General features: G+C 43.4%; 1 protein-coding gene across 4 annotated transcripts; it reads left to right on the forward strand.

Moving 5' to 3' along the window:
* Window positions 1–3,693: 3,693 nt before the first annotated feature.
* Window positions 3,694–19,856, forward strand: CWC15 (CWC15 spliceosome associated protein homolog). 4 transcript variants are annotated; one of them, XM_040544210.1, is made up of 7 exons: window positions 3,694–3,775; window positions 5,422–5,560; window positions 7,562–7,674; window positions 8,573–8,661; window positions 9,595–9,705; window positions 18,706–18,824; window positions 19,491–19,856. In XM_040544210.1, the coding sequence occupies exons 2-7, from the start codon at window positions 5,430–5,432 to the stop codon at window positions 19,618–19,620; spliced, it is 693 nt and encodes a 230-aa protein (XP_040400144.1). In that variant the 5' UTR covers window positions 3,694–3,775; window positions 5,422–5,429; the 3' UTR covers window positions 19,621–19,856. The 4 variants fall into 4 exon arrangements, with proteins under 4 accessions (XP_040400144.1, XP_040400146.1, XP_040400145.1 ...); XM_040544212.1 differs by having other exon boundaries at window positions 3,736–3,928; XM_040544211.1 differs by lacking the exon at window positions 3,694–3,775 and adding an exon at window positions 3,808–3,866.
* Window positions 19,857–23,714: the final 3,858 nt, after the last annotated feature.

Raw genomic sequence — 23,714 nt, forward strand, 5'->3', positions numbered from 1 at the left:
GGGAGGAAAGTGATCTTATCTCTCTAGTTCACCTTTTTGGGGCCAAGGTTGAAATAGTTCTTATACTTCTGATGTTGATAAATTGGGCACAGAGCAAAAAAGAGCTGGCAATTAACTGGTGGGAAGAAGGAAGGGACTAGAAGAGGCCAGTCAGCTTTCCTTATGCAAAGGTAGTTGCAAAACTAGATTGCAAAGTGTAAATACCTAGGGAGAAAATGGGCTTTCCACATTACCAGAGAAAAACACAGCAGGCACTCATGGTTGGGAATACAGCCAAGCAAACTGAAATTAAAAACAAATGAGGTGCCATTTTAAACTGCGAGGATAATTAATCACTTGAGGAAATTATTAAGGGAAGTTGTGAATTTTCCTGCTTTTCATGTTACCCATGCAATACAGAATCTCTTCCTGAGAGTTGCCACAGCCAAAATGCTCAACAGAGGAATAACCAAATCCGCAATGTAAATTACTGTGTGCAGAGAAGTCTGAGGCTCAATGTGACACGGGAAGAAAGAAAGCTATGGTCTTGAGCTGGTCTGTGATTGAAGCAGGCACAGAAAGGGGGAAGACCTGGGATTTTGTCATTGTCTGGTTGTTTACCTTATCTGACAGTGCTTTGATGCATAATGCTGTAAACAGGGCCTGGAGTCCAGGAATTCCCACCTGCAGACAAGCGGCCATACCAGTGAACTGACTGGTGCTCCCTTCTACATACATACTCTCTTTCTCAATTAATCTTCTATTCCTGTCCTTGTGGGATGGGAGGAGCTATGAGAGGAGAACCCCCCAAGTTTGCTTTCCTTCTCTCCATCCCTCTCTCTGTGCTGTGACAACCCAAGACAGGGTTCATGTCACTGTGTCCCAACAATTCATGCAGACATGCATGCTTCATCCCAGGAGCTCAGGGGAATGCAGCAGAGGGACTGCCCTGTGAGGACCTTCACCAGTGCAAGAAAAAGGGGCAAGCCCAGGACCAGCTCCAGGTGGCCCTGCTTGAACAGGAGTTATACCAGATGACCTCCAGGGGTCCCTTCCAACCTCAACCACTCTGTGATTCTGTAAGCATATGGAGTTTTGGCCAATCTTGAACTTGTTTGGAAATAGTTCAGGTCTTAGAAGTTTAGCATCCTGCTCACACCATCACCTAACAAAAATAAGATATATTCCCCAGCTCGAGTGTGCAGGCAGCTTTTATCCGATGATTACTGAGAGATCTTTAATAATTATAAATAAAGAAATAATAAAAAATAGTTATTTAGAGATGTTTAAAATCAAAAGTTGTGGACCTGTGAAGGTTCAGTGTTGCTGCAGAGGAGGGATTTTCAGGAATCTGGACTCAAGCACCTCATCTCTCCTGGTGTCCTTCTTCACTGCCCAAGTCTTCTAAGGAATCCAGACCCTTGACCACAAAATGCACCCACAGCTATTTGTAATTCACATCTATATACACAAGCTGGGAGGAAGCACCTCAGGGTTGTGGGGAACAATTTGGCCAAAGGCCAAAAAAAAAAAAAAAAAAAAAAAAAAGGGAAGAAAAGCCATTCCTTTATTTAAAGAATTATTGTATCTATCCAGAGCATGGATTGTGCCAATTTTTTAGCTCTCATCTTCAAGTAATCCCCTACCCAGATGGTTAGATGATTCTTGCCGTTTACTAATACCCGACAGCAAGAGAAGTCTCTTCAGTGCTTGAAGTCTTTAAAACAGGACTTGATACCTTCTGACAGATCATTACAACCAAACAGTAGCCTCTGCCCTCAGGACAGGTAACAGAGGAGAATGCAACATTCTGCTGCATCAAGGTGGTCACATTAGCTCAGCAGTTCCTTCTGATTTGAAGTCCATAGATAGATATTTATAAATTTATGAATAACACCCACCATCACAGGATGACGCACTGATTTCAGGTTGCTGTGATCTGTAGTCTGCTGACTGACATCACTGAATTCCTGACTGCCCAACTGGGAAGCCAGACCACTCTGAGAGGTTTGGTCTTGAGTCTAAGCTGCCTGTAGAGAAATCAATAGCAAACCAGGCATGTGGACTGAGGATTGGAGATAAGAAAATGCAGTTGTGGATGCTTGAGTATTGACATACAAAGTGACACAGCAATTATCGTTACTACCTACATGTGCTGATTGAAGTTTAAAACTTTTGCCAAGTTGCCTAAAATAACCTATGTAAAACTTCTACCATTGTCAAGAAGGAGTAGAAAATTTTCTTTGCTGCCAGCCAAAAGGATAGCTGCCAGTCTGTCATTTTCTAAGTACTGGAAATGCAAAGGGGAAAGTGGACTGGAGCAACACTGTACGTGACAAACTCTGAAGAAATAACCAACCCAAAAAATAATAAAAGACAATGTAAATAAACATGCCTTGCACCTCTTTAGACAAAGAGACTCATCAAAGCAAAATTCCCAGAGGCAGGGTACTCAATTGGGAGTGTTTTCCTGCTGTCCCTAGACGTGTCTTCCAATCCAAATGGAAACAACACGGACTTCCTCGAGGTTCAGTGTGACTCGGAGCTGGTTTATAAATTCTTCTCATACAAACTAAGAACAGGACGTGGTTTCTTTGTACAAGGAGGGCCCACTTCTTCCAAGTGCTTTCGTTGATGGCTTGCTGCCTACAGGCTGTCGTTTGCATCAGTTGCTGTAGCTCTCTGCATAGCAATGTCTTTGGGGACCTCTTGCGGGCTCTCTTCTAAATTACATACTGGGTGAAGAGTAGCTCAGGAAAGTTTCCGTGTTAATTTGCAGATCACAGAATCACAGAATCACAGAACGGCCGAGGTTGGAAGGGACCTCTGGAGATCCCCCAGTCCAACCCTCTGCCGAGCAGGATCACCTAGAGCACATTGCGCAGGATGGCATCCAGGCGGGTTTGGGATATCTCCAGAGCAGGACACCCCACGACCTCTCTGGGCAGCCTGTCCCAGTCCTTTATCACCCTCACAGTAAAGGAGTGCCCCCTCACATTAATCCAGAACCTCCTGTGCTTCACTTTGTGCTCCTTGCTTCTCATCTTGTCACTGAGCACAACTGAATAGAGACCACCTCCATCCTCTTGACACGCTCCCCTCAGACATTTATATACATTTATGAGGTCTCGAGATACAAAAAAGAACCTTTTATTTCACATATCCTCATGTGATTCACAAAGGTTTAGCAACCAGATGCAATTTAAAAGCAAGGGCAAGCACAAGAGAGAAACTGTGTTTAATAACTGAATGATACTCATTCACACTTTGGCTTTTTGGGAGGTATTTTTAGGGGACAGCAGTGAAAACACACCAGTTTGAGGGTATTCTTAGGGGACAGCAGTGAAAACACACCAGTTTGAGGGTATTCTGGGGGGACAGCAGCGAAAACACATCAGTTTGAGGTTATTTTTGGGGGGACAGCAGTGAAAACACACCAGTTTGAGGGTACTTTTACAGGACAGCAGTGAAAACAGAGCAGTTCAAGTGGATTTGGGTGGACAGCAGTGAAAACACGGCAGTTTGAGGGGATTTGTAAGGGGGGAGACTGCTGAATGGCAGGCTGAGGCTAACGTTGCCGATGCACACGGCTGAACAAAGGGAAGAACTGGAAGGTTTTACCACTCCCGTAGCTGTTTCTGTACTTTGTATTTGTGAACTCGCGTATAAACGAGGAACAGCCGGCAAAGGACCAGCGCCGAGGACAGCGGGCTCCACTGCTGGACACGCCGCGGCGCCATTTTGGGGCGTGCCCCTGCCCCGCGCAGCCATGATGGCGGACGGGGCCGTCTCTATGGTAGGGCCCCCGGGCGCTCCGCCTGCTGGGCGCTGGGCGGGATGATGGCGGCGGCGTAGGGCCGGGCCGCGCTGCGAGAGGAGGCCGCGCTGTGAGAGGGGCACTGAGGGGCTGTGAGGGGCCGGGAGGGCTCTGGGGCATCCTAACATCGGGGTAAGCCCCCTCGTTGCCGCTTGGGTTGGGAGGGAGCTGAGGAAGGCAGCGTGGCGGCCCTGCCTTGCTGTGGGCCCTGAGGCGGCTTCTCCAGTGCTGCGATCCTAAAACCTGCCGAGATCGGGCGGCCCCCGAGGGTTCGGGTGGGGTGTGGGGCTTTTAAGGCCAAGGTAAATGCGGGCTGGGGTCGGGAAGGAGCAGGGGTGATTGCTGGGGGGTGCTGGGGCTCCGGGTTGGGCCTGGTCCTTCACCTGAGCGCACAGATCCCCCTTACACAGAGTTAGCACAGACAGGACCTAAGAACAAGCGGCTTTCGCAGATTTTAGGTCTTGTAGAGGCCGTGCTGAGCCCCAGCTGGCTCACATAGCGTTTGGGAAGGTGTCAGCAGTTGTTAGTGAGCCTGGCTAGCTGCTGGCTCCCTTTTTGATTTGTGTTTGCGCCTGTGAAGTTAGTGGTGAGTGGGTGTGCATGCCCTGGTGAAGCAGAAGTGAGTGCTGCTTCATGTAACAGGTTTCAGGTGGCACTGGTCGATCAGCCAGGCGGTGGTTGTGTACTGGCCGTGGTGTCTTGAGGCCTTGGCTGAGTGGTTTGGGCTCCTGGTCCCCGGCTCCTGTCCAGCAGCACTGCGTGCAGCGCGTGCTGACAGCATGTCCGTGTGGCCAAGGCTGCTCAGAGCCTGTTTGCTCCTGCGTCACAGCTGCAGCTCTTGGCACCCTTTATTCCGTTCTTAGGGCGTGCTGGTGGTAGGTGAGTTCCTGCAGGTTCTAAAACGGAGCTGCTGAAAACTTCTGCCTTTGCCCAAGCAGGATATTTTGTTAATTGCACGTGGTTTACGTATGGTTGAAGCTGTCAGCCTTGTGCTTGCAGAGATAACGTTACCCCTAGTGCTTCATAAAGTTCTGCTGTCCAGCTGGAGCTCTGCACGGGGCAATCCCACGGGGCTCTGCCACGTTACCGATGTTATTGCTGTGCCTGCGCAGGAGAACTGACAGGGCCAGGGCAAGGGCCAGAGAGTACAGGATGCATGATCATCATCATTGTTTAACTACCAACACCATCCTGGGCATGCTGTGAGCCGTGTCAGCCAGCATTGGTGGTGATGATACCGAGCCATACTTTAGGGAATGAAGGAAAAATCATTCCGAATAGGCAGACATTTTTGGACAGTCCTTTTTCTAGGGGAAAGAGTTTGGTTACTTGCTTACTACTGAGACTTAAGAATGGGAGACTGGCTCCTGGCATTTTATTTACTGTATAAAACGACCTTGCATTCTCGTTCAAATCTGTATGCCATCTTTCATGTTGGAAAAGACTTTCTTTTGAAAATCTGAATAGATTCTGTCAAGGAAAAAGCTCCTTAAATTTTAAGGGTCGGGTGCCAAGGGGTGGTCAGAGATTTGTTGCTACAGTTCCAGGAACAATGTAGCAGCTTCTGGTGAGTGCCTTTCTCTGTAAGCTCTAGTAATGGCTGCTTTTTGCCCTTGATTTTGTAGTCACTAAAATGACGACAGCAGCAAGGCCCACGTTTGAACCTGCGAGAGGAGGAAGAGGAAAAGGCGAAGGAGACTTAAGCCAGCTATCCAAACAGTATTCCAGCAGAGACCTTCCGTCTCATACTAAAATCAAATACAGGTAAGTACTGTCTGTTTGGTCTGGCTAATGGGAAAACAGGCTAGGAATGTTTTTTTTTGTTGTTGTTTTTGTTATGACCGGATACTGTGCAGCAGTGCTGAGTGAGTGGGCTGAAACTGCAAGTCTCCAAAGCAGACTTAAGAGACCAAACGGTCTGCAAGTTTGAGAAGTTTAATTTTAGTGGTGCGTACTGCTGGCTATGGAAGTGAGTCATCGGAAGGTGAGCTTTGGAGACCAAGTATTTCAGGCAGTGGAGTGACAAGAAAAGCTTTGGGAATGGAAGGAGACGACTGAGCCATTCAGGGGGCTGTCACTTGCAGAGCACTGTGGGATCAGATTGAGCATGTCTCAAAAGGAGGAAAGTCGAGCCATGCGTTGGCTGAGAACCACTGGGGAGGAGCATTAAGAGGAGGCAGGGATATCACAGAACAGCACTCAGGTGTTGGAAGAGCTGATGTTAAACGCTGCAAGTGGTTCGTGCAGGTCCTAGAAGAGGCAGTTGCTTTAATCGGTCTGAAAGATAACAGGATTTTACATAAATATTATCCTGTGTTTGAAATTCATAATAAATTGGTGATACCCTGCTGAAAGATTATTTGAAATCTGGAGTCAGTGTGGCACAGGCACGTAGAATTTAACTGAAATGTGTCAGCCTAAAATTGTTTTCATCTAGCTGATGTTACTCTTGTCAGTGAAACTACTGCGAAGGTTTCCCACTTGCACTTTCTCCGTGCAAATGCTTACTCTTTCACCTCTTCCCTCCTGCCCCTCTGAAGAATACATGTGGGTAAGGGAGTTGGAGGGGATTTTTTTTTTTTGGACAGTACCAAAGTCAACAGCACAAAGAGCGCTGTCAAGTGCGTTCTGTTATTACAGGAGAAATGGCTGGTGGTTTGCCTCTTTAAACAGCACAGGGGTTTGGAACACGAGGCTGTTGTTTTGAAAGGAGCGTGTGGGGAGAAACATATGCAGGGCTACGCAGTGTGTGTTTTAACAAGTCCCCCAAGTGTGTGCAAGAGAGATGGAGGGGGCATTAAATGTCTTCTGTTCTTTCTCCCCAAAACCTAATACAAAGTTGACTTTGTTAAATTGCCAGGCCTGCATCATTGCAGGAAAGATGCAGTGTTTCAGTCCCACTCGGGCTTGCCTGAATGACACGGGGCCTCGGGATTTTCACAGCCATGTCAGGGATTCTGATTTCAGGTTTTTAATTAGGAAAGCAAATGAAATACTCCATCATCAAGACAGCCTTTGCACACAGTGTATTTATAATGGCTAGAGTCTGGGTTTCTTCAGGCACTCTTATTTCCAGAACTGGGTTCACAGGAAGGTGAAAAGAATTGCTGCTTGCTTTTTCTTCATTAGTTCTCCTCAAGGTTTCCGCAAAAATCCAGCACACCCTGGGTGGAATGCAGTGTGACTCAAGTATAAATAGGCTGTTGCTTCTGGCTAGCGTGTGTTATATAATAGAGAGCAAAAGATGTATTTGCAACGTGTTTCACTAATGCTAGTGTTTTGCTGCTTCTCCCAGCTTTTTTTTTCTTTTTTTCTCTCCAGGCATGGGGCTTTATCCTGTTTCTCCTGGGGATTTTGATTTGAGAAACATATACTCGAGCTTTGGTCTTACTTACAAACCTTAGAGATTTCTTTGCAGCAGCAACTTGAGATGATAAAACTCTGAGGAAAGTTGACCTGTTAGATGTCAGCCTGGACTGCAGGAGAACAGATTTACAAATATGTACGGGAGATAGATGCAGTCAGCCTGTTTTTGCAGGAATTTATGTAGTTTTTTTTAATTCAAGAGCCACTAGAAGGAACCTGTGTATATGTCATTGTATGTCTGTGTGTGCGATGTGTGCAGGGAAGGGGACTGGTGAAGAGAGAATGAAGAAATACATCTCTACGGTGTACTCAGCTCTTATTTTCTGCACTTAACTTGTTCATCCCTGGGTTTATTGGCCTCCTTCAAACTTCAGCTTCTCTCCCGCCTTGTTATTTCAGACAGACCACTCAGGATGCTCCTGAAGAGGTGCGTAACCGTGATTTCAGGAGGGAGCTGGAGGAGCGAGAACGGGTTGCCGCAAGAGAAAAGAATAGGGACAGACCGACGAGAGGTAAAACCAGCCCTTTATCAAGAAATAATACCTTTATGTGACACCGCATTTGCACAGAATTCCGTGTTACAAGTTTCTGGTTGCGGACAGCATGTCATGAGGGCAGAATTTAGGGTATTGGTCTGATAGTTCAGAGCTGTTGACCTGCAAGGGAATGTCCGCTGCCTTTCATGCTGGCTTCGCGCTAGCGAAAATCTAGGCCAGCCAGTAGAAGAGCACAGGCCATCGTGCAGGCCGGCTGGTACAGTGTGATCGTAATGGTTTGGCAACAAGTATGTGCAGTTAATAAAGGCCTTTTGTTTGTACTTGGGCAAATGAGACAGGAAGGAGAAGGGGAATGACTCATCTTCCAGTGAAGTAATGCAGTGTTGTACCTGGTTCTGTTCGTGTACAGGGAAAATCAAAGGCGTGGGTGGTGGTGGGTTTGTCTTTTTTTTGAGAAATACTCATTTTTAATATTAAGCTTGACAGAATTCAGATACTTGAGGTTTAGTTGTCAAGTGTACAGAAGTATTATGGGGATTCCAGATTCACAGATAAAAACAGGTATCTTTTGGACCAGACTAGGTAATAGTAATGCTTTGGGGTGGTCCACAGTGGAAGCGCTGCGATTGGATATATCAAATAAAGATATTTCTCCACAGCTTTTCCTTCTGTTCTTCTTTGATCTTGAAATAATAACTTCAAAAACCACTTAGAGGCTAAATAGTAAGTTTGGGGACGTTTGTTTGTTTGAGGATACAAGGGAATTAGCACAGGCATTAAGATGGAGAGGTGAGGAAAAATTAAGCACGAGCTCATATCTTATTCTAATGCAAGACAACTTGTTAATGAAAATTTTGTTTCCTGACATTAGATGCTGTTAAGTGAAATCGCCTTTTTTAATCCTGTCCCTTAGAGCACACGACATCATCTTCTGTGTCCAAGAAGCCTCGACTAGACCAGATTCCTGCAGCAAATCTTGACGCGGACGATCCTCTTACTGATGTATGTATCTTTTTCTGTCTTCTTTCATTGTCCTGCCTTGGGGATTTGCTGTTAGTAGAACATGTACTTTTAGCTATGTTAAAGATTTAAGACAGGTAACTAACAACTGCTTCCAGCATAGTTTCCTTATTCAGTTACTCTGCTCTGGCAGAAGTCCAGAGTGCTTCAGAGGATTCTGTTCCACGCTGCAGTGGCGCTCTTAGAGGGAGCAAGTTTGCTGTGACTCCTAGCACACAAAAAAACTAGAGAACTGAAAATACCACCTAAAATATTGGTGGTTTTTAGACTCAGGCAGTACTGGGTTAGTTAGAATTCCCCAAAAGCAGAACTGTTGAGGTACACTGACTGTCTGCGTGAGCAATGAGTTCTTGCTCTTGGCTCCTTTACTTACAGCGATGTCTCAGGGTTGTCTAAGGATTGACAGTATGCTGAGGGCTGTTAGTTTGTTTGCTTGGTTTTTATCCTGCTATATTTGGTCCCAACGATACTGGCTGGGATATTCCGGCATGCTGTTGTAATGATTTATGTTACAATGATTAGACAGTGATCGAGGCCAGCCATTCTCTGGAATCTGTCAGCTACGTAGCATTTGAATTATTAAAACATTATTTTAAAAAAATGAATTGCAGACATTCAAAAAGCACAAAGATATATTTTAGTCTTGACATTACTGTCGAGGAACAAATAAACTATTTACATTATAATTACTGCTCTTACAAGCACCCACACACTTAAGAAGTTAGGCAGCAAGAAGCTACAGCCCTAGCTGGGCAAGCCAGTGCAGTCTGGGGGACTTCTTGTAATATTTTTTTTTCTCAAATCAGATGTACATCTCTGCAGTAATCTTCAGAATTAAAAGATGCATTTATTTTCAAAATGTATTTATTAAACAAAATAAATGAACTACTACTCGCTTCCTTTTGTTGCTGTTAGGAGGATGATGAAGATGAGGACTTGGAAGACAGTGATGATGATGACACTGCAGCTCTTCTGGCTGAACTGGAAAAAATTAAGAAGGAGCGAGCTGAGGAGCAGGCTCGAAAGGTAAAATCCCACCTGTTGAAGAGCATCTGCTTTTTGCAAACATGCTTATCAAAACTGTTGTGCCTTAGGTATTAGGATAAGGGAGAACTGGTAAACGAAGTAAGTGCCAAGCTCACAGCACTTCAAAACAAACTTCTCAAGTGGAGTCTGATGGTTTTGTTCTTCTCTCTAATAATTGTTGTCAAGATTTTTTTTTCTTCAGCTGACATATTTATGGGTGAATGTTTTACCAAAATGTTTTATTTACTTTCCCAATGCTTTGTAGAGGCATTTGACCGAAGACAATCGTGCTTTTAACAAGCAAGTCCTTCTCTGAAGGCAGCTGTCATACCAAACCGTATAACGGCATTGGTGACCTACCTGTTATCATCCGGTGGAATTTCATTTGTTAACTAGCTTTTATGGAAAAAAGAAATGTGCCATTTTTGTTCATGAATTAAAAAAATCAGTGCGCTCTTTGCTTTTGATTCTGGCTTCAACTTCTGTTAAAGTTTTTGATCTTTTTACAACACTAGTCCTATGTTGCCTTGGCAAGAAGCACCAACTGTAACTATAAACCAGAACTATTTTGATGTGATTATACATGGATGAATTTATTTGCAAAATGCCTCCACAAAAATTAATGACATGGCTGATAATCTTTTCAGGATGTGGTAAATCAACTTGCATATGGCCTGCAGTTCCTATGCCGTTGACTCCCCCACCTCCTTGGTGTAAGAGATAGTTGGGCTGGAGTTCATTACTGAAATCCTTGACTGATGAGTGGACTGTAGGGACTGTTCCTGGGAATTGTCAGTGTTAGCAAAATGATGAGTGGTCAGGATGAAGTGCATTGGCTCAAACACAGTGTTGCACTAGAGTTTGCAGTCCAAATATTTCACTGGCACTGCTGAAATGCTTTACCTATGGAGGTGCACAAAATTTGGTGGATATATGCAGCATTCCCTCTTCTGCTTTGAGTAAGCTCTTTCTTTTTTTGGGTAGGGCTTAAATGGTTTTAGTGCTTTTGAAAAAAAAAAAAAAAAAGTTACATACTTTGGTCTGAATAGTTTTATATGTTGTTGTTAGCTTTTTTGACACTAATATAGAATCTATCATCTTTAAATAAAGTAATCTGAGATAGTTTTTAGCATGTGCTAAGTAAATGCATTAAATGCTGATCAGGATCTTTGCTGCTGCGACAACATAATGTTTTGATACCTCTGAACTACTCGTAGCTTTTTCTGTAGCTTAACACGCACCCTTATAGCTGGAATGTTTTTTCACGAATGCTCTCCACGAGAGTCAGCTGCTCTCTAACTAGAGTTAGTAAACAGGGCATAGCCTCTAGCAGACACTAGGAACAGCTAAGAGAGAACAACGTCAGCTGCTGCAGGCACCGGTGTAGTGCTTGACTACTCTTTTAGCTAACAGTATGGAAGTTAACCTTTATTTAGAGTCAACAAGGCCTGTAAAAACCAGTGAAGTCTTCAATCTTAAAGTAGTTTGGGAGGTTAAAAGCTGTACTATGTTGCTTCAGTGTAGAAACTTTCCTTAAAAGACTGTTGATAATTGGTTCTCCATCTGGCCCGCAAATGGTCTTTTAAGTTAAACTGTAGCTGAAGCATCTCTCATCTCTTGGCATAGGCATTTGTCACGCATCACACAGCAATGAAATTGTGTCCCGCAGTAATAACATGGCAAAAATGACCTGAAAACACTGGCAACAGTCCTTCCTCATACTTTTGTTTGAAGTGTACTAAAATACAATTTAAGGGTAGCAACATAAAGGAAAGGCTGCTACTTCAACTAACCCTGCAGAGGGCTCGAAGTCAAAACTTGTATCTGTGTACGTTTTCAGTTTGCTTCTGTGTTGTAATTATACATCTAGAACAAGCAGCATAACTTTTGTCACACTTCAGTTTAGAGAACTTGCCTTGGGAAAATAATGGTAGTAAATTACAGCGCACACAACCACGCACATGCTTATCTGTTCGTTTGTGGAAAGCAGGTTAGCAGCCTACAAAGTTCCTATTTCATCACTAGAGGGTGCTAAAAGCTCTGAATTATTTCTTATAGCACTTGCTTTAACTTACTGTCTTTTAACTGGCATTATTCTGTGTCTTCATGGGTGCTCCCCACCCATGAAACGTAGGGCTTACGACATCCATGCTATGTGAATACTTAATGCATGTGCATTTATCTGAAAAGAATCCCTTTATTTCAGCCCTAAAACAATTATTAGTTATTTGCAATAGTGTACGTTGTTGCACACTCACTACCTACTCTGTTCGTCTTTTCACTGAGTGGTGGTTAATTAAAATTAACCTTTAAAATGGCCTCTTCAAAAGTGACATCTCTATTAAATAGTGAGTGCTCTGAAGTGATTGGAACTTTATTTTCTTGAGGGTGGTTTTTTTTGAGTGTAGGGAACTAAGAGTATGTTCATGAAAAAGTAAAAACCAAACCAGAGTGCAGCGCTGGAAAGAATTTTTGGTAGTAAGGGTTTACTTAGAAAAGATTACCTATGTTGTCTTCAGGGGTGCAATCTGTTTAGATAATGCCGTTTCCCATGTCCTTAAAACAAGGCAATACTGACAAAGGATTTCATAGCCATTTTATATAAATCCCCTTTCGTATGATATATGTGGACTTCATATTATCATGTGTTGCAAACTGTAATTTAAACCTCATTTTGTAAGTAACTTTATAGTAGTAATGGCTACATAGGCAGATTAATGTGCCCGTGCCAGTCCTTGGGAAAGATGACATAGCTAAAATGTAGTACTGTAACCCAAATTTGTGCTGTATGTAAATTTTTCCCTGATGCTTTAGTTATTCTATCCAAAAATGTTAGTGCAATTATTTCTGAGACTTTAAATAAAGTAAATGCTGTATTTTTGTTACCTGTTTTCACCCGTCGCTTTGGTGCTCAGTATTTAAGTTGTCGTGGAAGGAGGACTGCTCCTTTTGAAGTGTGTTTCTGGTCGGGCAGTAAGAAATGGAAGATAGGAATGTGCTATTTTTTGGTTCGTCATGTTCTGTGTTAACTTTCCTCATGTGGTAATGCCAATTTCCACCAAAAACCTTTAATTTTGGTAAATGTTAGCGTTGAGAGGCCCTAACTTCCTTCATGCTGATATTTCCTTGAATCTGTGAAGGAAATAGTTTTTCAACCAAATAAAAGATTGTTGTCAAAGCCCTTTAATATCTCAAAATGCTTAAATTCCCTTGAATTTTTAGAAACAAAATAATTACTCTAAATGTCTTTTTAAAAATGTCCTGAGTTTCTCCTGCCCTCTGCAATTTTAACCTCTTTAACCAATTTAAACCTAGCTTGTTTCTAGTAGAGACTGAACTGACCAGCAAATCTTAGTTTTGGGAGCCTTGTCTGTGGAATAATTCTGGATCTGTCTAAAACCGTACAAACACAAGATCTGCTGCCTGTGCTAACCATCCATGGATAGGTTTCATGGGAACACGTTTCAGTATTCCAAATTCAGCGTTACGGCACTCCTGATTTCCGGTTTTCAGGACTACCTTAAAAGGTAAATTGAAATAATTAAAAACAAACTTCAAACCAGCGAGCTGCTGAACGTACACGCACAGTTCCAGCAAAGCTATTTTAACATCCAGTCATTTTATACTTATCTGAGAACAGACTTAAAGTTTCTGGTTTGTTATATTACAGTTTCTTTTCACCAAGTGCTTCTCTGTAACCGCATGTAATTCTCTACTAATGGCCAAAATAGATCTTAGCTCTGTCCTGTGTTGTAGCCTCAACTTCTCTCAATTAATACATTAAATGAGTCTTGATTTTAACCCTTTCACTTAAATTTTAAGAGCATAACTAAGACTAGAGTGCCAAATTAGTGATTAAGAAACGATTTCAATGAAGAAGCACAAGCAGATGATGGAGTATATTTCTTCATTAAATGCTTGTGAGACATGCTAGCAGTGCTTACCCTTGCCGAGAACTAATGGTAACGTCCCATCACTTGTGGGGAGAATGACAACAAATCTGCGTATAGGCGCTGCAGTTACTCTGTACGTTTATTTTTTGGAGTTTCAAACAACTATTTGAATCAGTGTATTGCATAGAGTTAGTGATTTGGGTGGGATGATATTAATGGGGTTGATCTCTGTATTATTAAGTTATATTCCGTGCTGCTAAGGATCCTGCTGTCACTGTTTGCCATTCAAAAATTAGCACTTAAATAAGGTTTTGTGATTTTTTAGCCTTCAATGAAACAGGGATGTTTCAGACTTTCTGCAGCTGCACTTCTGTACAAACTGAGCAGGGTAACTTATTTTAATACAATGGAGTCATTTCAGGAATTTCAGCACTTTCTGTAAAAGTAATCTTGCTCTGTGCTAAGGGTAGGAACTATACTAAAAGAAAAATAACCATGGTAACAATACTGTTTTTCTTTCCTTTGCGGTCAGAAACAAGTATGCCAAGGGACTGTTATTCTTGCAGCAAGATAAGGAATAATTGTTCAGTTAAGGTTAATATAGCTTTGTCCACTTCTGCTGTTTCCCCCCGTGACGAGTTCAGTCGTGCAGTGGAGACTTGCTGTGACACCCACTTCACACAGCATCATCTCCGTCTGCTTCCTTGGGGCATGGGGCTCCCTCTTCCAGTCCAGTCTTACTCCCCACACCATAATATTCCCCTTCTGTTGCCTCTGACACTTCCACGGTGGCAGCAAAGGAAGGAGCTGCTTCCAACCAACGTGGCTGACTTCTGAGTCATCCCTGCAAACAGTTGGTACAACACTGCTGCATGTAGTGATGGAACAACCTGCAGCGTGGGGGGGTGGTTTTTTGTTTTGCTAAAACAGTTTAGGAAAAGAATTGCACGCCTCATCTCGCAGAACGGAAAGGCAGACAAAGAAACGTTATTTTTAAAAGGGTGGAGTGAACAGAGATACGCTATTCTCTCCCTTAGGCTTTTCTCCCGTTGTAGCTTTGTTGTACCCGTAGTGTTTTAACTTAATATGCCTTTGTTCCACCACGCAGGAGAACAACGCAGGCTTTGGAGGAAGCTGAGCCGCTTATTTTGCAAACAGCTGTGCTTTCTCGTGCCCCAGAGGTGTGAAGCTCAGACAGCTAGGAAGGTTGTGTCTGGTCTGTTTGGCTTGATACAACCCATGCTCCGTCGCCTGGAGCGTCCCAGCTTCCACTGGGGGAGTGGGCAGTGGAAGATTGATGTGGAAAATTCTGAAATGTAACGAAAACCTTTTTTTGGCTGGAGATGAGGGATTTTACAGCTCTGGCCGGAGTGTATAAATTAGCTTGAGTGTAAATGTCAGCTTTACACCACCACGAGTTACACCTCGTGTTTCCTCCGTGCCGTGTCTCTAAGATACAAAGCTGAATAACTAACCCGTTTGTTAATTTCTGCATACCTTGCTGGGGAGGCTTTAGTAAAGCTAGATGATACAAAAATCCTCGAGACTAATCTTCAGAATGAGCCTACATCCTAAATCTGTTGTAGCAAACACGTTGACGTGTCATCCAGCCTAGAGCAGCTCGGAACGATGGAATTCCAGAAATAAGCCACCGCGTGCGCCGCGTCGTCGTTGTGAAGTGACTGAGACTGGCGATGTCTTACCCAACAGATCTGTCCCCCGTTTGCTTTCAGGCTCTAATCTGTCGATCTTTAATGACGAAGATAAGCTTACGCAGGTTGTTCCTACTTGTGGTTGTGCTGTCTCTGCAGGTCTAAAAGAAAGCAGAGTTCTGTCCGCCAACAGGGCGGCGAAGCAGCCAACAAAGTGCCCAGGGGCTCTGCGGCATCGCTTACAGCAGATAGGGAAAATAAATCTTTGAAATAAGATTCCTGGATGTTTTCTGCCTGCTGTCTCTCTGAAAGATCTGACAGCTTCTGTTAGCATTGTGTTCTTAGCTGTTTCTAATAACTTACGAGGTGCAAAAGTAAAATGTAGTAATTTGAAATTCCTATTATCATCCTTTCTGTTTCTTTATTAATAGACTGATTTTTTTTTTTTTTTTTTTGCTGCCCTCAGTCCTCTGGAATTGTACATGACTTGAATCAACGTAGATTTTTAGCAGGAATTTGCCGTTTTAGACAGGATTCAGTTGCCCTTGAAATGCCAAATTGGGATGCACGTACAGCTTACTCACCCGAGCTTCCATTCCGGTGCAGTGGAGACAAAGCCGGTGCAGCAGGCGGAGCCCGGAGCGTGGTTAGTTCCCCGGGTACGTGGGTTAGGGTGAGCAGCACAGCTCTCTTGGCACCACGCTGTATTCTCCAGATCTCCTCTGAGATGTGAGCTCAGATGCCTACAGGCAGATGTCTAAATGTAGGTGGCTTAATCTGGAGCTAAGTCCTGCTCTTGCACTACTCCTTGTAGTATAACGCTTCTTAAAAATGTTATGTCACTCTTCAATTTGATTTTATTTTTCTGTCACCAAATCTTAACACGTCAGGCTGATGATAGTTTTTCATTATCAGAAAGCAAAATATGTCAGGCTGAGACTGAAGGGTGTTACGTGGGTTATACAAAACGTAACGGTTAGGATGATGCCTACGTGCCGTTTTAAAATCTTATTATAGAAAAATTAAACATGCACTTGTGCGTTCAGGTTCAGTAGCTGGATAACTGCCGAGGTTGATGTCTTAGAAATCTGATGTGCCGTGCTCTGCATGCCACCTTGAGAAGAGTTCCCCTGGAGTTCAGCTCTGAAATGGAAAACGGCTCTGATGCTTGCATTTATAGACTTGAAAGAAGTTCTCTTTGCAGAAACTTTTGTCAACAGAGGAGTATTAATTTCTTAGAATGCTGTTATTAGTGCTAGTTTCTCTTGAGTACCGTCCAGTACGATTTTTATGTTTGTAACATTCTCATTTACTTTTAAGATCTGTACCAAGTTACAGATCTCTTGTTTTTTTTTTTTTTTTATTATTTTATTCGGAGTCTGACTTTTAACGGAGCAACAGAGTCAGGTTTAACGAGGCAGAACCTACCTCATTTTGGACAACACAGAGTGCTTGGCGTGTTTGCATCCTGTTGTAGATTTGGTAAATGGGATTAAACACAATCTCTTGGGAGTAACCTGAACATCAATAATGACGCATATATATATATATATATTTATTTATTTATTTTTACTCCTACCAATATCAAAGTTTTTGCTTGGTTTCAAGTCAGTCCTCCATAGGCACCAGGGGCCGGGTGACATGGATGTGCTGGGCAGCCTGAGGGCCGCTGGAGCGCTGGTGGGAGCACCTGACCTGGAGAGCAACGCATCCGATGGCGCTCGTGTGGGCTCCTCCATGTTACGAGGAAAGAAAATGGCAAGTCAGAGGCTGGCATACCGTGACAAAGAGGTTGCAGACATTTCTCCTGTGTAATCCACAAAGGAAACAAATATGTAATTTGAGTTTGTAACTCTAAAACGGGGAAGTTGCTGCTCTATATAAAATATCTTTGATTTCTGTGTTTATTTACTGGGTTGGTAACAAGTGATGCTGGAATGCAAATGCTGGATTTAGACCCGTGTGTGGAACGCAGAAGTTTGGTTTATTCGTGTTAATAACGTTCGCGGCTGCGGTTAGTGTGAAAGCTCCGTTGACGGCGCAGAAAGAGCAAGTTCTGCCTACCCACGTGTTTGGGTAAGGGTATGATGGGGTTGTCGTGAGGCAGTGCCGTGCTTTTAAGCAACATGCTCTTTTGGGGAGCTCTTCCACTCCACTGGCAATTAATTGCAGCTACTCACAAACTGTATTTGTGAGAAGCAGCCTAATGGTAGCTGTTTTTTCATAAGTAAAACTCAGGTGGACTTTGAAAGGTAAAACCTTTACCAGTGCCCCTGCCTAGTCTGGTATTTGTATATATGGTAAGTTGGGATTGTTCTCAGGAGGCTTGGGTTGTCTTAGAGGAATTTTCTACATACCCGGCCAGTGGAATTGAAAAACACTGCAAGTTGTAGATAGTTTTAGTAATATGTCACTTAGTTTTGATTAAGCGTTTGAAGCTAGAGAACTCTGGCTAGTATCAGTTTTCAAGTTTAGCACTTAAACCTTGTAAATGCTATCATCAAGAAAAACATTTCCTCTTCTGGGGTCCCATAGCAGCCCTCAGCCGTGAATTTGCTGCACTTTTGAACATAAACCTTACTCGTGATCTCTGTCTTTCATTTGTATAATTTATAAAAGCAATGCTTTGAGTTTCCTGTGGCACTAACGAGACTTGGATGTGTTTTTTTTAACTAGGCTGTTTTCAGACCATACTTCAGCATGCAGGGAGGGGGAAACGTAGTTAGTCATCCAAATGAGAAAATTTTGTTTTCCTTCTGGTACTTCCATCAAAGAACAACCCTTGTAACACATTCAGAAGGGTGTGGCAAAGTGTACTGATGTAAAATGAGTGTTACATTATCATTCTGAAGTCTGAGCATTTAAGTCACTAAATATATTAATACAGCTTGTAAGCGTGGGCAGCGAAATCGACTTGGTGTTGCCTGTAGCGCAGCGCTTTGCTTAGGCTTGAGTTGCACGCTTCTAGCGGCGCAAGGAGAAGTAAATTTTCTTTTTAATCAGTCCCTAGGGAAGCTGTAGCTGTAAAATCCAAGCAGATTGCTCAAGATGATAGAGAGCTTTCAGGATGCTGGAAGGCCTCTTCCACCTAGTGAATACAGTATAATGCATGCTCTTTTCTCATGAGGCTAAGGCAAATCTTTTAATCTGTATACAATTTTTCATATAATAAATATGTAAATGGTAAAGCTAGAGTTTAACTGAATATTTGATGGGACATCAGAAGTAAGTAGAGCAGAAACGAGCGTTGCTAGATGGAGGGTTTATTAGAAACGTTAAGCTCTTCAGTGTATCTCTGCTTCTGTCCTTATTCCAGTCGTATACAAGCGTCAAATGCTCTGAAAAGTCTGAGCTATGATTGTGGGTATTTGCAGCTAAATAACGTTTTATCTTTCTCTACCAACTAAATTATAAGAGTGGCCCAGAAAAGTAATCTGTCCTTCTTTGGTTCTCAGGAGCAAGAGCAAAAGGCTGAAGAAGAACGAATTCGAATGGAAAACATCCTAAGTGGCAACCCGCTGCTGAACCTCACCGGCCCAGCACAGCCTCAGGCAAACTTCAAAGTGAAGAGGAGGTAGGGTGCAGTCTGTGCTGTGATGTCCATCCCTTAGTTCCCTCACGTTGTAAATGTCATCATTTCCTTCCTCAAATCTTGAAACAGCGTGATATGAAATCGGAATACAGAGGCATGTAGTGATTGTCTTGCTCGTTTCTCTGAACAAACCGTCCTGCTACTCTGTGGTACAAAAACAAAAAAGCAGATTGAGAATTGTGTCTGTGACTTTGTTCATATTGATATGAAAAGTAGCAGGACCAAAGTTCCTCGAGAAATTTGATGTAGTACTTCTCTTTAAAATGTAGCTTTATATTTATAGGGTAACTGCAATTAACAGTCTTTTTTCTGAATAGGGTTCTTGTAATTGGAATATCCGCAAACTATTGCGTTTATCAGAATTCTGAGCCATTGAAGTTTGTTTTCTGCTCTGCTCAAATATCCAATATTTTCTGCAAAGAGAAATTAACCTGTAATCCACAGATATTTTTGTTGCTTCTAACTCAAAAGCATAGAGAAGATGGCTTGGATTAGAAGAACAGATCTTTTCTTTTTAAAGACTAAAATCCACTCCTAATGACTCGTTGCTTTTCTAAATGGGAGGGCCAAATGGCATTTAAATATTTCTATAAATTGCACTGAATTTTCATATAACCTCACTGAAGTTCAACGTATCTTTACTTTCAGATGGGATGATGATGTTGTCTTCAAGAATTGTGCCAAGGGGATAGATGAAACAAAAAAGGACAAAAGATTCGTCAATGATACTCTGCGATCAGAATTTCACAAAAAGTTCATGGAAAAATACATCAAGTAGTACAGTTTTATGTGCTTTGGTGCTGAAGGACTTGGCAAGTCATGGTTGTTCCCCCCCCCACACCCCCACCCCGTCTCTCTCTGAATTCAAGGCTGAACATTTGGTCATGAATTCCCAAATGCTTCTCCAAGATTGTCGACAGCTTCATAGTTAATAATTGCTATGTATCTGGAGTTTTTATTCCTTCAGTATGCTTTCCTTTTCAGTTTTAATTAAACCAGTTTGTGTTTCATGAATGTTCTTCTGTTCGTGTGCATTTCCTTTTACCGGCCGCCTTGTAAATAGTAGGAGAGAGAAGCTGGTTTGCAGTAAATACCTCGGTTGTTTGGATTGCTTTCCAAAACAGCCTGTTTGTGATGGCGGTGGTTTGTAACTTGCACAAATTGTATGTCAGTATTGTCAAGGACAGGGAGTAGCTGAATGTGATAGGCAGCGTGCGCTGAGAAGACCTAATCTTTCTGTAACAAAGTGGACTTGCTTCCTCTTAATATCTAGTTACAAACTTAGTTAATCTTCAGTTTTAGTTTCTTCTGTTAGCAACCGAGTTACAGTTCTGCAGGCTAGCTCCAGGTTCTTACCAGCCCTGCGTTCTGGGATGTTCTGGGGCGATACAACCTGGGGGGAATACTCTTGGGAACCTGGGGGGGGTTCCTCTGTAATAAATCATCCCAGTGCTCAGTCCTTCAGGCGCAGCCACGTGGTGACAAGGCTCAGCCTGTGTGTGTGTGTGGTAATGGCATTGTCAGAAACTTGGAGTGGTTTTATTAAATGAGCGATCTCGCCGAGATACCATTGTACGCTTCAGTTTAATTTTAAAATCTTCATTTTAACATTTAAGAGGACGACATAAAATATGAATGACTGAAAAATCTCAGTTGTGAAGAGATTTATGGTTTTTTTCCCATCTTCCATCATCTCAGTTGCATTTGAAATCCTGGCCAGGCGACGTGGTGGATGTGAACCGAACCTGTGCAGAAGGCGTTGGGTAGCCCTCTGCCTAGGAGGTTACGATGGCAGAGCTCAGAGGTGTTTACGTAAAATCGGTGCCCTTTTCCTTCCCAATGTTACACTCAGTCTAGCTCATTCTTGGCGACACTCTTACAGCAGTATTATTTTCAAGCTCTTAATTTGAAGCCATATCTGATTTCATTTTCAGGGGGGCGAACGTACGTAGAGCACCGTTCGAGATTTTTTGTTGGGCATGACTCTAGTGTCCTGTAAAAGGTTTCGGTAGTTGTAGCTGTATTTTCCGCCCTCTCATTAAGCAATGCGTAGCATATTAATGCCAACAGCTAATACCCGTGTTTGCTTGGAAGAGAGATTTTCAGCATGCTTAGGGTCATGTGGCTCCTACAGCTCCTGGAGGAGTATGTGTTTGTGCTACTCGTGCTACCTGCCTCGTGATAGGAACAGCTCTCGAGAGTTAGAACATGGGTGCGGTTCAGAATTCGCTCCTTAATTTAAAGCTACTAAAATCTCGCTACATAGACAGCGTGTTTGGGGGGTGTCGGCTGCTCCTGTCAAAGCCTGGCCGTGCTGCTGCTCTCGGCCTGACCTAACAGCTCCGTTGTCGTGGCAACACCAAAAAATGCATCGGTCTAGCAGCGTTACAAGATGCGATCCCTGTGCCAAAGGGAGCGAGTAAACATACAGCTTTACTGGAGGGGGGGCGTAGCTGAAACACCAGCTCAACGCCTTCGCAGAAATCATATGCACATAAGACATCATTTTTGTTTTTGAAATAGCCCAGCTCTTCCTGGAGAAGTTTTACTTCCACGAAGTCAGATGGCCCGTGCTGGGTGAGCCCACCAGCTATGCAGGCAGTCATTTCTTTTGCAGAACCCGTAGGTGTGCTCGGTCCTGTCTGCAGCAGCTCTCTCCCTCCAAGGCCCTGGAGAAGGAGCCCCGAAGTCCATGAAGCCCAGGGTTGTAGCTCCGTGAGGTTTTCTTGTTGGTATTGCTCAGCTACACCGCAAATCTGCAGATCTTATCTCTAACCTCCTCCCCGAAGCTCTGTATCATGGCCTCCTGCAGCGAAACCTGACCCACTGGCTGGGGACTCTGCAGTACGCAAACACAATTTAGGTAATTAAGGAGGCTCGAGCCTTATCCCTTTGTGGGCTTTGCATGGTTGACTACCGAGTTCTCCTCCTCAGTACTGGAAAATTGTGAAGCACTCTGCATTTTGGCTGGGGAGAGCACTGTGCTCTCAGTAGTGATGCTGCACTGGTGTTTAATTTTCTATCGTGCTTCTAGTGTTCATCAGAGAAAAGTCAAGCAGGTCATTTGGCTCTGTAAAACTGCATTTAGACCAGTTCTTTGTAAAAAATAAAAATTAAACCAGACCGTGCTGTTCTACACCTCTGCTCCTAGCGTGGATTTTTCCAGGAACTTCTGTTTGATATGACAAATAACTTCCAGCAAAGGCAGCGGAGCTGGCAAGCCAGCCGTTGCAGGAGGTGAAAGGGGAGACAGTTACTGTTCTGTCCTTCAAGGAATGTGGTATTTTTACTGTTCTAAGGAAACGGGGTTGTTCAGTCCCGTGTTTTTGCCAGCAACACCTGAACTCGCTGTAGCTGGTGGCTCAAAACAAAGCCACTTGCGTTGGAAACAGTTTCCTCCTTGCTTATGATTATCTTCAGCGTAGCATTGGAAGTGAAATCCGGGGCCTTTCTCTACCTGGGCTTGAAAACTTTTAAGTGGGTGGTGTTTTTTTTGTTTTGTTTTAAAAAAAACGTTATCGTTCAAACTTTGACTTGAAATGCGTTTTATAATTCTAGAGGGGTTGGTAGCACGCGGAGTAAAGTTTAACGGTAGTTCTGTGCCTGGGAATAACTGCGCTGCGTGTAAACACAATTCAGAAATGTTTAGCATCTATTTTTATTCCTCAAGTCAGTGACTGAGTATGAAGGGCCTCAGCCTGCGCCAGCAAAATCATGATGGGCGTTCTTCGGGATTTCACCGAATGGTAGGTATGTTGCAAGCATCCTACGGATGGAAGCCTGGAAGTAAGCTTTAAAAAAAAAAAAAAAAAAAACCAGCCATTTTTAGTGTGTGCCCGTTCCTGCATTTACTTGATTCGTTTGAAATGAAACGTGGGGGCAGAGGTGGTGGGGTACTTGCTCCCCTTCCCCCTGAGTGCCCGGTGGGCAGCCCGGTGTCTCCTTTCAGTCGCTGGGGCAATATCAGTTCCTGTCGAGCTGCTGAAATTCCTCCCTGTGCTTTTTTCTTTCAGCTGCAAATGCCTCGCAAGTCCCGCGTGCTGGAGGCTGGATCTGAGGACGGGGTCAGAGCTCCAGATGGATGGGGCGCGTTGCCTTGGGGCGCTTCACTTCAAGGGCAGGTCTGTGGGACTCAAGCCCCAAGGGGCTGGTGCCTGGAAAGTGCTTCAGGCCGGAGCTGTTTATCTGCAGGCACGGCTCCTTGGGGCCCGAAGACTTAATTCTAGCAGGGAGGGCAGAGTCGTGTGTTAGAGGGGCTTTAGGGTTTTCTTTCTTTCTCAGTACCGAGTGCTCTGCAGTGCAGCTTCAAGGGGTGGTAAGAAAATACCTGCAGAGATGTTCTTGCCTGCGGAAGTCCTCCATGCGTCTACCGCGAACTTCTCAAATGAAATTTAGTTATTTGTTGGTCAGGAACAAAATTTCCTGCCGAATTTTGTCTTGCTTATTGGAGGTGAAGGAGGCTTTTCCCAAAGAAATAAAGCCTGTCCTTTAGTGTAAGTTTAGCTACTTTTTCTCTAGGCAAAGTGAAGTTTTTAAACAGTTCTCTTTTTCATCCATAAAAGCAAATACAGCCTCATTGCCATTCTTAACATCCCCCAAGGTAGGATTTAAGCGGAGCATAAACAGGCACAGTTGGAAATGTCATGCTTCTACAAGAAAGGCTCCTTGGAACTCTTTTTTTTGAACGGGGAGTAAGCAGAAAGAAAAAGATTGTTTCCACAGGTGCCCAAGTAATTTAAAAAAAAAAAAAAAAAAAGAAAAGAAAAGAAAAGAAAAAAACCTCATGTTTTTCAATCACATACATTTTACTGTTACGCTGCTTTCCCCGTTGACTGAGACCATACAGGGTTGACTTTCAAGAATTTCGGACTT

The sequence above is a fragment of the Cygnus olor genome, chromosome 1 (genome assembly GCF_009769625.2).
Source record: "Cygnus olor isolate bCygOlo1 chromosome 1, bCygOlo1.pri.v2, whole genome shotgun sequence".
In the NCBI taxonomy this organism is placed as follows: Eukaryota; Metazoa; Chordata; class Aves; order Anseriformes; family Anatidae; genus Cygnus; species Cygnus olor.